Source organism: Silurus meridionalis, chromosome 9, assembly GCF_014805685.1.
Source record: "Silurus meridionalis isolate SWU-2019-XX chromosome 9, ASM1480568v1, whole genome shotgun sequence".
In the NCBI taxonomy this organism is placed as follows: domain Eukaryota; kingdom Metazoa; phylum Chordata; class Actinopteri; order Siluriformes; family Siluridae; genus Silurus; species Silurus meridionalis.
Window position 1 is genome coordinate 25681959 of NC_060892.1, and position 14681 is coordinate 25696639.

The 14681-nt window shown below is 40.9% G+C and overlaps 2 protein-coding genes across 2 annotated transcripts; both read right to left on the bottom strand.

The window, feature by feature from the left end:
* Positions 1 to 4137: 4137 nt before the first annotated feature.
* On the bottom strand, positions 4138 to 8307 carry mrpl4 (mitochondrial ribosomal protein L4). The gene is made up of 9 exons (XM_046857725.1): positions 8116 to 8307; positions 7842 to 7923; positions 6250 to 6418; positions 6077 to 6128; positions 5828 to 5945; positions 5599 to 5705; positions 4966 to 5075; positions 4801 to 4874; positions 4138 to 4321 (listed from the first exon to the last, which is right to left on the bottom strand). The coding sequence occupies exons 1-9, from the start codon at positions 8290 to 8292 to the stop codon at positions 4176 to 4178; spliced, it is 1035 nt and encodes a 344-aa protein (XP_046713681.1). The 5' UTR covers positions 8293 to 8307; the 3' UTR covers positions 4138 to 4175.
* Positions 8308 to 9361: 1054 nt separating this feature from the next.
* On the bottom strand, positions 9362 to 12134 carry c9h6orf120 (chromosome 9 C6orf120 homolog). The gene is made up of 2 exons (XM_046857726.1): positions 11999 to 12134; positions 9362 to 10393 (listed from the first exon to the last, which is right to left on the bottom strand). The coding sequence occupies exon 2, from the start codon at positions 10352 to 10354 to the stop codon at positions 9794 to 9796; it is 561 nt and encodes a 186-aa protein (XP_046713682.1). The 5' UTR covers positions 10355 to 10393; positions 11999 to 12134; the 3' UTR covers positions 9362 to 9793.
* Between the last annotated feature and the right edge of the window lie 2547 nt (positions 12135 to 14681).

Genomic DNA, 14681 nt, shown 5'->3' on the forward strand with positions numbered 1-14681 from the left:
TTATGTCTTTAATTCTGGGACAGTGTCTAGAGTTACAAGTTCTATGGAAATCAAATGGAACTGAACCGTGGATATTTAAATGCTTTGTTTATGTTCAAGGTTCTGACTTCGACGTTTAACGATGAAAACTGTGACAGTCTGAACCTGGGACCAGAAGATTCTTACATAAAGCACTCAGTGGCTCTCAGATGCAACAGACCCTCCACAGCTCCGAACAGGCTCGAAGTCTTGGATGCCTCCTCTGATATTTCCTGTTCAGTCCTGGGGGAACCCGTGAAGCTCCAGAAAGACCTTCATGCTAACGTGAAACCGGCTCTCAAGAGAAAAGTGCTCAGGTAGGCGTCCTGTTTGTTTAAAAACAACAAAGTAGTATCCACGTTATCACACTTTGCTTATTGTCGACAAAAAGTGCAAAAGTTAGTACACTCATGTCAGAACATGTTTATTAAAATCAAGCCTGATTTAGATTGGGTCTAGGACATGAAATTAGCAAAATGTTGTAAGAAATTATTTCTCCACCGTTTGAAAGGTAATTGTGTGTTTGTGTGTGTGTGTGTGTGTGCGCGTGCAGTATAGTAAAACTGTCCCTATAGATTAAAGTAATAGTTTTTTATTGGTCAATAATTAAAAGAATATATATATATTTTTAAATAATTTAAATAATTCCGATTTTTTTTTTTCCCTCCAGGAAGCGCAGAGGACATTCTCAGGTGTGTGACGAGTCTACATACAGTGAAGACTCTGGTAAGCTTTGAATGTCCTACAGTCCTGCTACCACCACGTGGTGCTATAGGTCTTGGGAGATCTTTGGAATTAGTGCTAATCTTCTTACAGCCACTGAACCTCTTTAGAAACTGCCTCACTCACTGCCAAAGCTCAGAGAATGGACTGAGATTTTCTCCCTCAGAATGTATAAAGCTTATTACAGCCACTTGGAAAACACCTATGAGCAGGACAACGAATCTCTGTCCTCCTCTTTTTGGACCGACCAGGAAAGTGAAGACCAGGAAGCAAGCTATGTAAAGGAGGACGGGATTGAGACGGCGCTGGAAATCTCCAAACGGGAAATGAACAAAGGGATGAATGATGACCGCATTTTGAAGAACCCAGGACAAGAAAACGATGATGGAAAAAAAGAGAGTAAAGATTCGGTCACTGAAGGTTGTGTAGGAGAGGAACTCTCAGAACCCCTGATGGTCGAGAACCTGCTTGCTGTTCTTGATGCTGGAAATGAGGACGAAAGTGATGCAGACAAAGAGATGAAAGACAACGGCGAGGAAGATCAAAGCAAGAGTTTGGTTAACGAGTCCGGAAGCGACGAGGAGATCGAATATTTCGCCAGCGAGTTTAGCCTGGGTGTAACGACCGCTAAAGAACCAGGAGAAGAAAAATCGAGCGAGACGACGAAGGGAAAACTTTTGGTGCGGTGCGAGATGACCGAACGTGTGCAGGAGGACGGAGCTGTAAAGAGGAGCGATACTCAGGAATAAGAAATACTTTTACAGCTGATCAACATTTAAATCCAGACAATACCAAGGGAATATTGCTAAATGTTGATGGCACAGACTCGGTTTACCAAATACACAGAGAAAACAAAGAGTGTGCTGAGCAAACGTGGAAGTACAGTTCTGATGATGACCATGGGAGCACGAGCAGCCTCACCGCCAGCATTTTAACTTCCGGTTATGGAACCTATAAACCAGAATCCCCTAGAAACGATATTGATGTTAAAGATGACTGCAGTCTCTTCGAATCGGAGTTCGACCCAGACTACCCCAATGCCCTTTACTCTCAAGACCACCTCAATCTCTCCTGGTATCGAGACCATGTTTATTCCGAGAATCAGATTCCTTCGGCGTCACTACACAGAGGTGATTGCGGCCCTTTTACAGAAAACGTACAAAGCACAACTGATAAAAAGAAACCCACATCTTTTACTTCACACCCTGAGGATTCACGAACGCGCTCTGCTGCGTTTTACCAGGAAGACGTCAAAATGTGCAGCAGCGACGCGTTTAATAGAAGACTTGATGAATATACCACGATAATAAAACCTCCTTGGATTGACGGACACACGAGGCAAGATTCCAAAAAGACAAAAGGAATAAAGGCACATCTTGGTAGACGTGGGTGATTTATTTAACCATTGCTTAAATTTCAGTTAATCCTCATAAACACAGTGATGAAGTTTTTGCCCTGTTTTAGAAAAAAAACTGGGAGGTGATAGACTCCAGATCAGAAGGTCACAAGTTCTAATCCCAGTTGCTGCCACTGTGGGGTTTTGGCTCCACAACTGCTCAGTCGCTTTGGATTAAAAACGTCTGCCAAATGACATAAATGTAACCAGTAGCTGGATTAATGTGTGTCTAACCCTAGCTCTCCTACTGAAGGGTTCATTCTGCACAGGCAAAACAATTAAGGCAAATATAGAGATGTGAGCGCTTAGTGGTTAAAACATCAGACTTTAAATCTAAAGGTCAAAATTTTGAATCACAGCCACACACATTTGCTATTTGTGGGCCCCTGAACAAGGCCCTTAACTGCTCAGTTGTAGGGCTGCATTATTGATTTTTTATAATTGGGCAATATTATTTTTTTTTTTTCTCTCGAATTATAACTATATAGAACCCTAGTTCAGTGTATTGATGTATAAATGTGTAATATGATTCAACTAAATATAGAGAGGTCAAGGCATTAGACTTTGGATCTGAAGATTGGGGGTTTAAATCCCAGCCCCTGAGCAAAGGCTCTTAACCCCATAGCTGCTCAGATGTATGAGTGAGATCAATCCAAGTCTTGAGCCAAATGTAATGACTGGTGGTGGTGATCATCGCTTTTACAAAACGCATGTCCAGTAAATTATTTATTTATTTATTTAAAGAACCATTGAGTGAACTGGAAGAGCGTTTGGAGCAGCTGCGCGTGTCCGCTCCTCATGCCCGACACGAGTCGTTCTCCGAGACCTACGAGACGAGCAGCTCCAGCGTCACACACAGCTCCACAACAGAAGAACTGCCCAGTGCTTTTCAGATCTACCTTAAAGGCATGGTCAGTACAGTCACTTCAAATATTTCAGTTCCAAACTGACATGCTGATTATGGGGGGGCAGTTTCTGCCACATTACATGCTCTTACTTTTAAATGTTTTTATTAGAGATCACGCAGTGAGGAAGACCTCAGACCTCGTCCTAAATCCTGTAAGCTTTTCATATTGCTCGTAATCTAAAATCTTCCTCAGTAGGTTTAAAGTTGTAATTACTTACCTGAAAATGTCCCAGTAGTAAAGTCAAGGTTTAAAAACTAAAACATTTTCTGAAGTATATCGACTGTAATACTTGCTTTTATTACTACACAGCTTATAAAATTCTGTTTACTTTTATCTTTATATAAATAATTCATCTCTCAGTTATTCGTCCGGTCATGGATCATCCACACACAAGAAACCTGAAGAAAACGGATCCTGTTGCAAAGTACGTTTTTTTTTTTTTTTTTTGGACAAACACTACATCCATTCGTCAATATTGGTTATATGGTGAAAACCTTTTTCCCCTCCACTTAGGTATTTCCAGTACAAACAGGATTGGGAGATGTTTAAACCCCCTGGAGAGAAACACAGGAAAGAGCTGCACTGGGCCATCAGGTACTATTATTTTCTTCTTTTTCCTCCTCCATATTCCAGGCCATTATTTATTATAATTATCTTTATAGAGCTGTGAATTTGCATTATGTATAGAAAAAACCCAAATGTATAGCATCATGTGACACCCCTTTTTTTTTTTCCCCTCCAACATCAGGAACAACTCATGTACCAGCCTCCGCCTGTAAGTTACAATTAAATGATTCATATTTGCATGAAGTCTCTTCTTTGAACAGACCACTAAATGTAGTTTTATTGCGTGTAATTGTTTTCAGCCAAAGCCTCAGCGGACTTACATCCCGAACACGTATGTGGTGCCTACGGAGAAGAAGCGTTCCGCTTTACGGTGGGAAATCCGCCACGATTTGGCCAACGGCATCATTCCTGCAAAAGTAACCTATACGTGGCTTTGATCCGTGCCACATTCTTTTAGTTTTATTTATTAATACGTTTTTACATTTTTCTGTCCTGTGAGCTGTATGTTTGAAATAAATGTCAACGTTTTAAGAAATAAACGTATTCTTTTAATACACAGGCGTCTACGGCAGGTCACTATAGGGCAATTTGAAAGGGTAGAGCGGGGTGAAGCGGCAGTCGTGCCACAGCAACTTCTTTTCTAGAAACTTCACAGCCTCCAGCGTGAGGACCAGACTCTCGTGTTTCAGCATGCTGTGAACATTCAAACCTGAGGAGAGAGAAAAAAAAAGAGAGAGGGTCAACCCTCCACATTTTTACAGTTTTATACCAGTGACAGGGTGAATACTGGATTATGATTGGCTGAAAGTTTAAAACAGGTAATTTGCATTCGTCAATTAAATCGAAATGAATGCACGGTATACAAACCCCTGTAACCATGGTAACGTCCAGTTCCAGGTCCATATAGTGTGTGAGAGCTTTTGTACACATTTTCTAATCCTTATTGAGCTCCATGTAGGAGTTTTATGAATCAGCACCAGGTGTTAATTTCAAGTTTAATTATAAGTAGACGAGTCACAGTCCCCCAGAGAGTAACATTAATAACAGCTTTATATCGTCAATGCTGGTACGTGGACAATTTATAAGGTTACAAACGGATACACGGTGTGGTGAACTAACCTGGTGTAACTCCTCACACCCAACCCGGTATTATCTCCTTCAGTCTGTAAGACTTTATCTTGTACATACCTATAGCTGGAATGATATTAATAGTCTTCATGTTTGCTGTGGCCTGTAGAACGTTGTCAGAAAACTCCTCCCCTCTGTATAAGATTCAAAAAGAAGTTCAGGATGAAAAAGAAAAGGTCTGTAGAATTTTCTGCCAATAAATAGGGTTGTAAAGAATTTACTTACACATCCACGATCAGGACTGACTCTCCCCACTGCCTGTGTCTGACCAGTTCCTCCAGATAGTGTGGGTCCGGAGTGGGAATCTCCAAAGTGTCAATAACGTGAAGATAATCCTAAAATAACAATAACCACAAAACCCAGACTCAGTGAGCCACACATTCATAGATGAGCTACAACGGTTTACTAGAAAGTAAAACCATAAACGTAGGCAAGAGGTTTCAAGCGTGATTTGTAGTTTCACTCATGATCAACATGGAGGTTATTATAACAGCAAATGGAGATTAAAATGTGAAATGGGATGTTCAAAAAGCACAAAAATCTTATGGTCTGGTGGCCGATTTTTTTAAAGTGGATACTGAATAAAAAAAAAACAAATCCTTGTAAAATAGTACTGAACTTTACAACAAAAACGTAATTATAAAAATGTGCTAAATGAAATTAGTATTTAATTAAATACAATTCACCTCTAGAGGGCGCTTTCAAAAAGTGGACCATAACCCAGAAAAAAAAAAAAAAAAACACAATCAGTTGATGATTACCAACAACTATCAGTGCCTCGACCTGTATGTGTTACACATTTAGCTTCATGTACACATGGAACATGCTCAAGAACATGGTTATCGGATGTTGGTGTACCTGTGCAAGTTTGGCGGTCAGGGCGATTTTCAGGCCTTGTACACGCACCTTCATGGGCAGCATGTAGTAATAACTGGTTGGTCCTCTTGGACCATGAGCAACTCCACCTAAAACAAATAAGATGGTGGGTGTGTGTATATTATATATAAATAATATATGGATCATCACACTGAGCTGCAATACTATATTTACGATACTGTTCCTGTAAAGCTTGTTTTTGTTCCTTTACCTCCTCTCCATAAAGGGGAGCGAATGCTTCCTTGGCGAGCGCGTCCACCTCCCTTCTGTTTCCAGGGCTTTCTGCCTCCTCCTCTGACCTCTGCCCGGCTCTTCACCTTGGCATGGCTCTGCAGTTTCATGAAAAAAATAAGTGTCATACATCACTGTACCAGATTCATACAATTTGTCTAGAAAATTTACTTTACACATGGGCACACTGCAGAAATGTATACAAAATAAGAGTTTTCTGGCTACTCACAATTCTTTTGAAGTTCCTCTGCCAGACCTCCACAGCATGGAGTATATCGAGCCTTCAAGAAATAATAATAAAAATAAATAAAAAATAAAATAAAAAAAACAAACAAGGAAAATGGTTAACTTGTCTGTTGTGAAATTTTCAGTATTCGTCTCTATGTCTCTGAATTGATTTACCTGACTGGAACAGAAAACACATCGGGGTGAAGATCCACGACCCCCAACGGCTCGCTGTCATAACTGCCTAAGGAGTGCAACCACGTCTGAACAGGCGCGAGATGGGACGGAATATCAGCATCGCATCTGCGCAGAACTGGAAGCTCCGAGGCGGTGGGGACGGCTGCCTCTGAAAATTGGTGCACGAGTTACAGCAAACAGTGGCCAAGAAGTTCTCAACGTTCTCCTACAAACTGCCTGACCCACAAAAACAAACATCTGGACTTAAAGAGGTAAGAGCTCCATTAGATAACTACTGCAGGGATGAATGTGTTGCAGCTACAGAGAGTTATTGAACCATAACTGATGCAGTAAGGAGCTTCTCATTTCTTACACAAACATCAGAATACATATGCTGTGGTCATGGACAAGATGTTTCTGAAGGGTCAAATTACTGGCAAAGTAAAACACATGAGGAGCTTGCTGAAATCTGGGTTCAAAACTGTTGTGTTTTATTAAAACCAGGAGGAAATGTGGTCAGGAAAACCCCCACAAATGATCAAAGATCACAATGAAATTTCACTTAAAGTGTGTCTTAGTGAAAGTAAAACCATTTCCACATGCACAATACAAAGAATCAATGAATTAGGACTAAATAGCAGTGGATCCTTAAAAAAAACTAAATCTGGGGAAGCGCCACCTATTATCCAGCAAGCATAAAGATTGGACTCTGGAGCATTAGGAAATTGTCATGTGGTCTGATGAGTCCAGAGTTTTTCCCCTGTGCCAGAGATGCAGAGAATGTGATCATGGCTGGTGCCTATTTTACAAGCCTGTGGGGGCACTGTTATGATCTGGGATTGCTTCAGTTATACCTTGAGAAACCATTGAGAATCTTTGGGAAGTACTGGGAAAGACTCCCCAGTGAATCAACAATCTAAGATCTTGACGTGAAATGAACGTTATTGCACATGCTAATCGAAACGATACGTGTGGCGTAATCAAAGAAAAAAGGGAGGTCCAGTGAAATATTGGAAATTTGTCTTTTTCTTCGTTCACTGAGGCAGTGGAATGACCTTCCCCTCACTGTCTGAACTGCCGAATTACCTGGTGATCTTTAAGTGAAGACCTGCCTCTTTCCTAAAACACAAACTAACACTTTTCCCAGTTTATTTAATCTTGTTTATATTTATTTACAAAAAGGTTTGTAATCTAAGGAGCCTGTGTTTGGTTTATTCATTGGGAGACTCAAAGCACTTTTGTACGTTGCTCTGGATAAGGTTTTTGGAGTATTTTTTTACTCAAACTTTAATCTGGATAATTTATGGGCCATTCCCTCACAAACTCTTTATCCCAAGTAAAATATAAATAAAATCTTACCAATGTGGCTCCCTAGTTTCAAGTCTTGCTACTGGGTTGTGTTTTGTTTTCTTTTGTTGGTTTATAGTTATACAGTATTTGGACAATATTTTGAATTCTCACACAGACAAAATGTAACAAGACATTTTGACCAGTGGGGAAACCAAAACCTAAGGATATAAAATAAATAAACAGTTAAAAAGATATACTCCAGTGACAATCCCCATCGTGTGTGTGATGTCTGAGCTGCTTACTTTTTCTCGGAACTCCGATTAGATTGGAAGGAAGACGCAAATTTGACGGGAGCGCGCTTTCTCCAGAGATGGACGACACCAGCTAGTTTGAAGAAACAAACAGAGCACTATTAAAACTTTATTCAGCTGTAAATCCGTGTGTTGTGTCTCTAAATTAAACTGTAGTATTTAATATAAACACCGTTGCAGGGTTTTAGCGCTAGCATAGCATTACACCAAAATAACTAGCACTGAAGCGTTATAACGGCTTATGAACACCTTTTTGATGACTTACCCGGGAACAAAAGCGTCTGGTACATATCGTGAAAGATGCACGAAACATAATTCTGCCCAAATTAACACACACAAGCACGAAATCACCGACACATCGTCCGAATCGTATTCTAGAAGGTCGTGGTGCGTGAGCGCGCCGTCGCGGATGTATGACGTACAGCGCGACTCCTGGTCGCATTAATTACACGTGTCTCCTCTAGACGTGAACGAAATCCGCGCTGATGTGTGTAATATTCAGGAAATGAATTCAAACTGCTTTCTGATAAAAACGAGAAACCAAATCTGGATCTATTATTCTAATTAATATTATTTACGTTTTTATATAATTTCATGAATTTAATATGTCCTGATGTGTTGAGCTTCTTGTGTTGAAGTTCATCTAGAAATCTGATCAGTCGTGGCATCAGATTTTACCAATACATATTTTTATGTAAAAATGTGAGAATACCCTGCTAGAGAAGATTGATTTCCAATGTCATTATCAACCTTTCTAATGTTCCACTGAAAAATACACACTCCACACCTGAGATTTTGTGGACATCTGTCCAACCACTATGTATTGTATTTGTATCCGAGTAATCACAAATCTCCAGACTCGAAAATCTATTGAAAAGCTTCAGTATGAGTGTGATGATCAGGTGTCTCTGAGGCTCTTACATATTAGTCTAATTGAAAGTTCAAATATCTGAATGGGTTCTACATCCAAAAAACATTAGAAATGTAATAGAATGATTACAACACTGACTTTTCTTTATGAAACCACCTCCTTCTTCATTTCCTCCTTAATCTCCAGTGCTGGAGCTAAATATTCTCACCTAATCTGGAAAAGTAGTCATTTTCAACCCATGTACAGTAAAACCTTGGTACTCCTCTGTAATTCCCTTTGATTTGTGCTAAAACTGATGAATCACAAACAAGTATTTTTTTTTATGCGGTACTGTATACGAAATAAAGAAGATTCATGAAGCCATTTGTAACCACTTTAGGACTCATGATTTAGGATTAAAATGTACAGACAGCACAAAAGAGAACACTTTGGAGGGCACTCTATAGCACAGCTCACGAGCTTACATGAGACTCTTAATGCATCTGTTTCACCGCTCGAGTTTTGCGAGAGCCAGTGTCGAGTTCTGAGCATGTGACGACTGACAAACATTTTTCATTTGTTATAACGTGCCGAGTACCGAATTTGACGAGTACCGAAGTATTACTGCATCTCAACAAAAAAAAAAAGGTGGGGGGGTGCGCAATTTTGAAGTGCGACTTTATTTGAAAATGTTACAAATGTTATGGTTGCATCGTATCATGCCTCCCCCATTTCTTAAGAAAATGACTCTGACAAAAAAAAGGCACAGGTGTTATGCTTCCAAAAAGCTGAATCAGGTGATTGCATAGGGCTCAGAACCTCAGCAGATTCCAAATGATCAGTATGTCGTACATTAACAACGGAACAGAACGCACAATCGGTGGAACAAACCGTACATAAGCGAACACTTACACCGGTTAAATGAAACCAAAAGGAAAGATGAGCAGAAGCTTCTGATTAAACAGTTCATTTAATTTCTACTAAGACCCCGAGATGAGGCCTGGATTAAAATTTCCTCAGTGCGTGTCTTACTCACGTATTTCACTGCTCTTTTCTAAGACACTAATCCTAACGGCAGAAATCAGACCGATAATCAAAACAAAATTTCAAGTATTATCTTCAGGATCCCGATGAGAATGGTCCACAGGATGGGCTCCTCGTCATCAAACTCCTCCCCAGTGCCCGGCTGTGGGTATTTGGGCTGTTCGTGATTTTGCTCTGAAGAATACAAATCCTTTTCAAACAGATCCTCGGTTAACGCGGTCTGATCGTGAAACACTCTCATCTCGAACTCGCTCTCCAGGTAAAACGGGTGCCCGTAGATCCCGATGCCCACCGGTCTAACGAAGTCGTTGGGAACCACGACCACGTCATGGCCACAGGTTGCCGACTGAAGCTTATAGGTATCGAAATCTGGGCGCAGCGTCTTGTCCGAGACGTAGAGGTCGGCGTCGCCTTTAAGGCTGAGCATGTGCAGAACGATGCGTCCATCGTGGTTGAGCCGCAGGTAGCTGTAGTTTCCCGCGCCGACATGGCCTTGGACAACGTGAAGCAGGACCCATTCGTCAGGCACGGAAAACTCCTCGAAGGCCTGGGTTGATTCTTGGACCTGAGAGAGGAGTACCAGCAGGAACAGAATACGGAAACACACCATGGTCACTGCTGCCAGCCACCAAACTTATCTGTAGCCTTCCTGTAAGGACAAGAGAATAGAAGAGCTTCCGGTGTATGAATATATCAAAGAATAGAACCGCAGTGAAGTGTTAGTCCTTAAACTTAAAAAAAAAACTTACAAGCTCTGTTATTGTTCACATAAAAAGTTTAGAACGCTGGACAAATTGTGATCTCTGTAACTGTTTCATGGTCGTTGGTATCAGATGGACTGATAAGAGTGCTTCAGAAACTGTTGATTTCCTGGGATTTTTACACACGACATTCTTTAGAGTTTGCCCCAAATAATAATAGGGAGAAGAAAAAAAAAACACAGCTGAGGTAGAAAAACTTCTTGTCTGATGAGAGATTATGGGGAGAACATTCAGACTGGTTCGTAACTGCATTCAACTCAAATAATCACGTTACAACTGCATATATCAGATATTCAACATCAGATTAGAAACACAGAGGAATTAAAAACTGCCCCAGAATGCAGCTAGACAACATACACTGCAATGCGACAGACACTCAGCTTGGCCTGATAGCGATCTACAAAGAGTTTTAAAGCAAAAAACATTGTGTTGACTTGTGTACTTTGTGTACGTGACTAAGCGCTGCGGCAGATTTCTCAGCTGCACGATCTCAAGTCTGATGCGGCTTGTGCTTTTATCGCATTATCGTTTCGGAAGCAGTTATAAGTTGGCAAATTGTGTCCAGCAAAAGATGCGACAACAACTTAAAAATCAATCAAGGATCAACTGGTACCAACAGGCACGAGAAAAATATTTCTACACCATCACACCACCTCCATCAGAATGGACTGTTAGAGGTAGGTCCAGGTCAACGGATTGATGCTGAATTTTGCATGATCGGTGGATTTTTAGCTCTGAGATGTGTAGCCCGAACACCTCGTGGTTCAGTGAGTTGAGTTGCCGTTCTGCACCGTTATGAAGAACGGAGACCCTGGATTTTCAGTTTCAACCAACAAATCTGCTGAATATTTTTTGTTTTTCGCACCACTCTGGGTAAACTCTCCAGGATGTCATGTGTCATATAAAATCATGTGTTTCTTAAATACTCAAGCAAACACTGACACTACGATCAAACCCCCTTAGATGCCACCACTGGTCCTGTGAACCTGAACTACTGTCACCGCTGTCACATGATTAACTGATTGGGTAATAACACCTTGAAAAAGCAGTAAAAGTGTCCCCAATGAAGCGGACAGTCAGTATGTGTATAATATTGATGCTAAATAATGTTCAGGAAATGTGAGATTACAAAAGAATAATAATAAGTCGCGACCCCTGGTATAACCAGCTAAACACACCAAATGACATTATATACACCAATGTCTGTAGCTATGCTACAAATTCGTCACAAACACAGGAAATCCATTACAATGTTACAAAAAGTCATTAGTATTTTGGTAAATTTTATAAAAAAAAGTTTTATTACTAAACACTAGAATAGGGCGCGCGCGCGCTCCAGGCAGACAAGCTAGCAGGTTAGCAAGAAGTCTTTTCTGACAAGGGAGATGTCCATAAAGAACTAATGTCAGCTTTATACATTAAAATAATGATAATATATATCATGTTTGAGAACTTCGTGCTATCTATTTAGTTAACAATCGGTTCATTCTTACCAGCACATTGTCAAAAGTAAGCCGCTAACAGCGCTACAGGAGAAGTTCTCTCTCTTCTTCGTGGATACGCCGAAACATGTTCGATTGACCCCTGCAGGTGGAGCGGGTGTACTGCCCCAAACGATTTCTGCCTCCATTAATCCTAATAAGAATCATATTGTTAATTTGTATGATTTGCATTTTTTTTTTCTTAAACGTGTCTAAGGTGGAAATAATGTTTAATTCGACCTGCGATAGCATCTAAAAACAAGGTCGAAAAGGGATAGAAAAGCTGGTGTAGTGTCTGTGGTGTCCGCTAGAGGGCAGTATCTCAGAGCAGCATTGAAAAGCGGTTAAAGTGTGCACGTCTCTCGCCGGGCGCGGTGGCGCGTGCCTGTAATCCAAGCTACTGGGAGGCTGAGGCTGGCGGATCGCTTGAGTTCAGGGGTTCTGGACTGCAGTGGACTATGTCGATCGGGTGTCCGCACTAAGCTCGGTATCGATATGGTGCTCCTGAGGGAGCTCGGGACCACCAGGTCGTCTAAGGAGGGGTGAACCGGCCCAGGTCGGGAACGGAGCAGGTCAAAGCCCCCGTGCCGATCAGTAGTGGGATCGCGCCTGTGAATAGACACTGCAGTGTAGCCTGGGCGATACAGCGGGACTCAGTCTTTTACTCTCACTTTATACTACACAACATCATCCAGCTCTCCTTTTATTCTCTCATTCTCTCATCTTCTCATCCTCAATACACTCATCTTACACTCTTCATCAACACGCTTTAAACACAAACATCACCTACAAAACAACAACAACCATCAGCAACTATTTACACATGATTCTTGCCTCCCATTTGCGCCTCCTACTGGTCATGACTTTATGTTTTGGACTATAAAGTTGTAATTTGACTGTTATTCCAGTAGGAGGCGGTGTTCTGCTGCTGGACAGCCCGTGTTATAAAATCCATGAAATGGCTAAAAGTTAAAGAAAAAGGTGTGAGTTTGGTGTGTAAATGGTTGCTGATGGTTTGTGGTGTTTTGTACGTGATGTTTGTGGTGAGTGTGTAAGTGTACGGTGTTTAAAGCGTGTTGATGAGGTTGAAGTGTTGATGTAGAGCATATGTATCAAGCTCAAGGCCTGCAGGCCACATCCTGCCCAATGTACAATTATATCCGGCTCGCCAAATCATTTTATATAGATCTATTATTATTTTATTATTATTAATGGCCCGGCGATATAAAGCACTGTTAACAGAAACTACAGATCCTATTATGCAGCGCTTCAGCTGACTTGCCAAACACCAGGCTACCGGGATCATTCCAGTGTCAATTAAGTCAAGCTTTTGTAAATGTATACAACCCTATTGTAAAGTTATTGCGATGCTAGCTCCTCACAATGGCCAAGAGAAAAGTGGATTCTGAAAACAGGGCCTTTCAAAACCGATGCAGCAGTGCGAGACGTGTGAGACGTCTTGTGTTTGACAGGAGATATTTTTATGGAGAGCAAAATATTTGAAGTTATTTAAAGGTAAAGTTGATTTATTCTGAAATATTATTCCTGTCTTTTTTTATTCATATTTATGTAAAAAAAAAAAAAAAAACATTTAGTTTTAGTGTGTTCAATAAATGTTTATACTGTTTGGCCCGTGACCTAAAGTGTGCTTTGAGTTTTGGCCCCCTGATGTAGAGTGTTAGATGAGTGTATTGAGGATGAGAAGATGAGAGAAAGAGAATAAAAGGAGAGCTGGATGATGTTGTGTAGTATAAAGTGAGAGTAAAAGACTGAGTCCCGCTGTATCGCCCAGGCTACACTGCAGTGTCTATTCACAGGCACGATCCCACTACTGATCGACATGGGGATTTGACCTGCTCCGTTCCCGACCTGGGCCGGTTCACCCCTCCTTAGACGACCTGGTGGTCCCGAGCTCCCTCAGGAGCACCATTTCGATACCGAGCTTAGTGCAGACACCCGATCGACATAGTCCACTGCAGTCCAGAACCCCTGAACTCAAGCGATCCGCCAGCCTCAGCCTCCCAGTAGCTTGGATTACAGGCACGCGCCACCGCGCCCGGCGAGAGAAGTACACACATCAGCCGCTTTTCAATACTGCTCTGAGATACTGCCCTCTAGCGGACACTACAGACAGCATCTTTTTCCTTAATAAATAAATATATATGTTGACATTTGTCTCCATGGGTTCTGTATGTAATTTTCTTATTCCTACACATTTTTTCTAACAATTAGATCAGTAAAATTTGTTTGCAGCAGGTCTGAGTGTGCGCCTCACCGAGTCTGGATTCTTGGCCTAAAAAAGCTTTAAGTAGCTTTTATATTTCTAAAGTTTCCAAGTTTTAAATGTAAACATTAAATGCTAAAACACTTACAGATTTTTTGTCTAGCAATTATATATTTTTTACAGCAGCCATTTGTGGCTTGGTATATAAAGCTTTCTTTTATTAATAAAAGTCTGAGTCCTGCTGTATTGTTCAGGCTGCACCAAAGGTGGCATAAGTACACACATCGTTTACTTAAGTAGAAGTACAGATCCTCATGTTTTAAAATACTCGGGTAAAAGTTGAAGTACTGATTATACTTTTTCACTCAAGTGAAAGTAAAGAAGTTTTGGCTCACTTAAGTAAAAATGTACTTAAGTAAAAAGTAGTTATTACTTCCACCTGTTTTAGCTGTTAACTGGACCTCACATCAT

Excerpts from the sequence above, each read along its gene's own strand:
- c9h6orf120 (XM_046857726.1), bottom strand. The coding sequence starts at position 10,354 with ATGGTGTGTTTCCGTATTCTGTTCCTGCTGGTACTCCTCTCTCAGGTC.
- mrpl4 (XM_046857725.1), bottom strand. The coding sequence starts at position 8,292 with ATGCGACCAGGAGTCGCGCTGTACGTCATACATCCGCGACGGCGCGCT. Across the intron at positions 5,946-6,076 it reads AGAGGAACTTCAAAAGAATT|AGCCATGCCAAGGTGAAGAG; the intron begins GTGAGTAGCCAG and ends ATGAAACTGCAG. Across the intron at positions 5,706-5,827 it reads CTCCCCTTTATGGAGAGGAG|GTGGAGTTGCTCATGGTCCA; the intron begins GTAAAGGAACAA and ends TATTTGTTTTAG.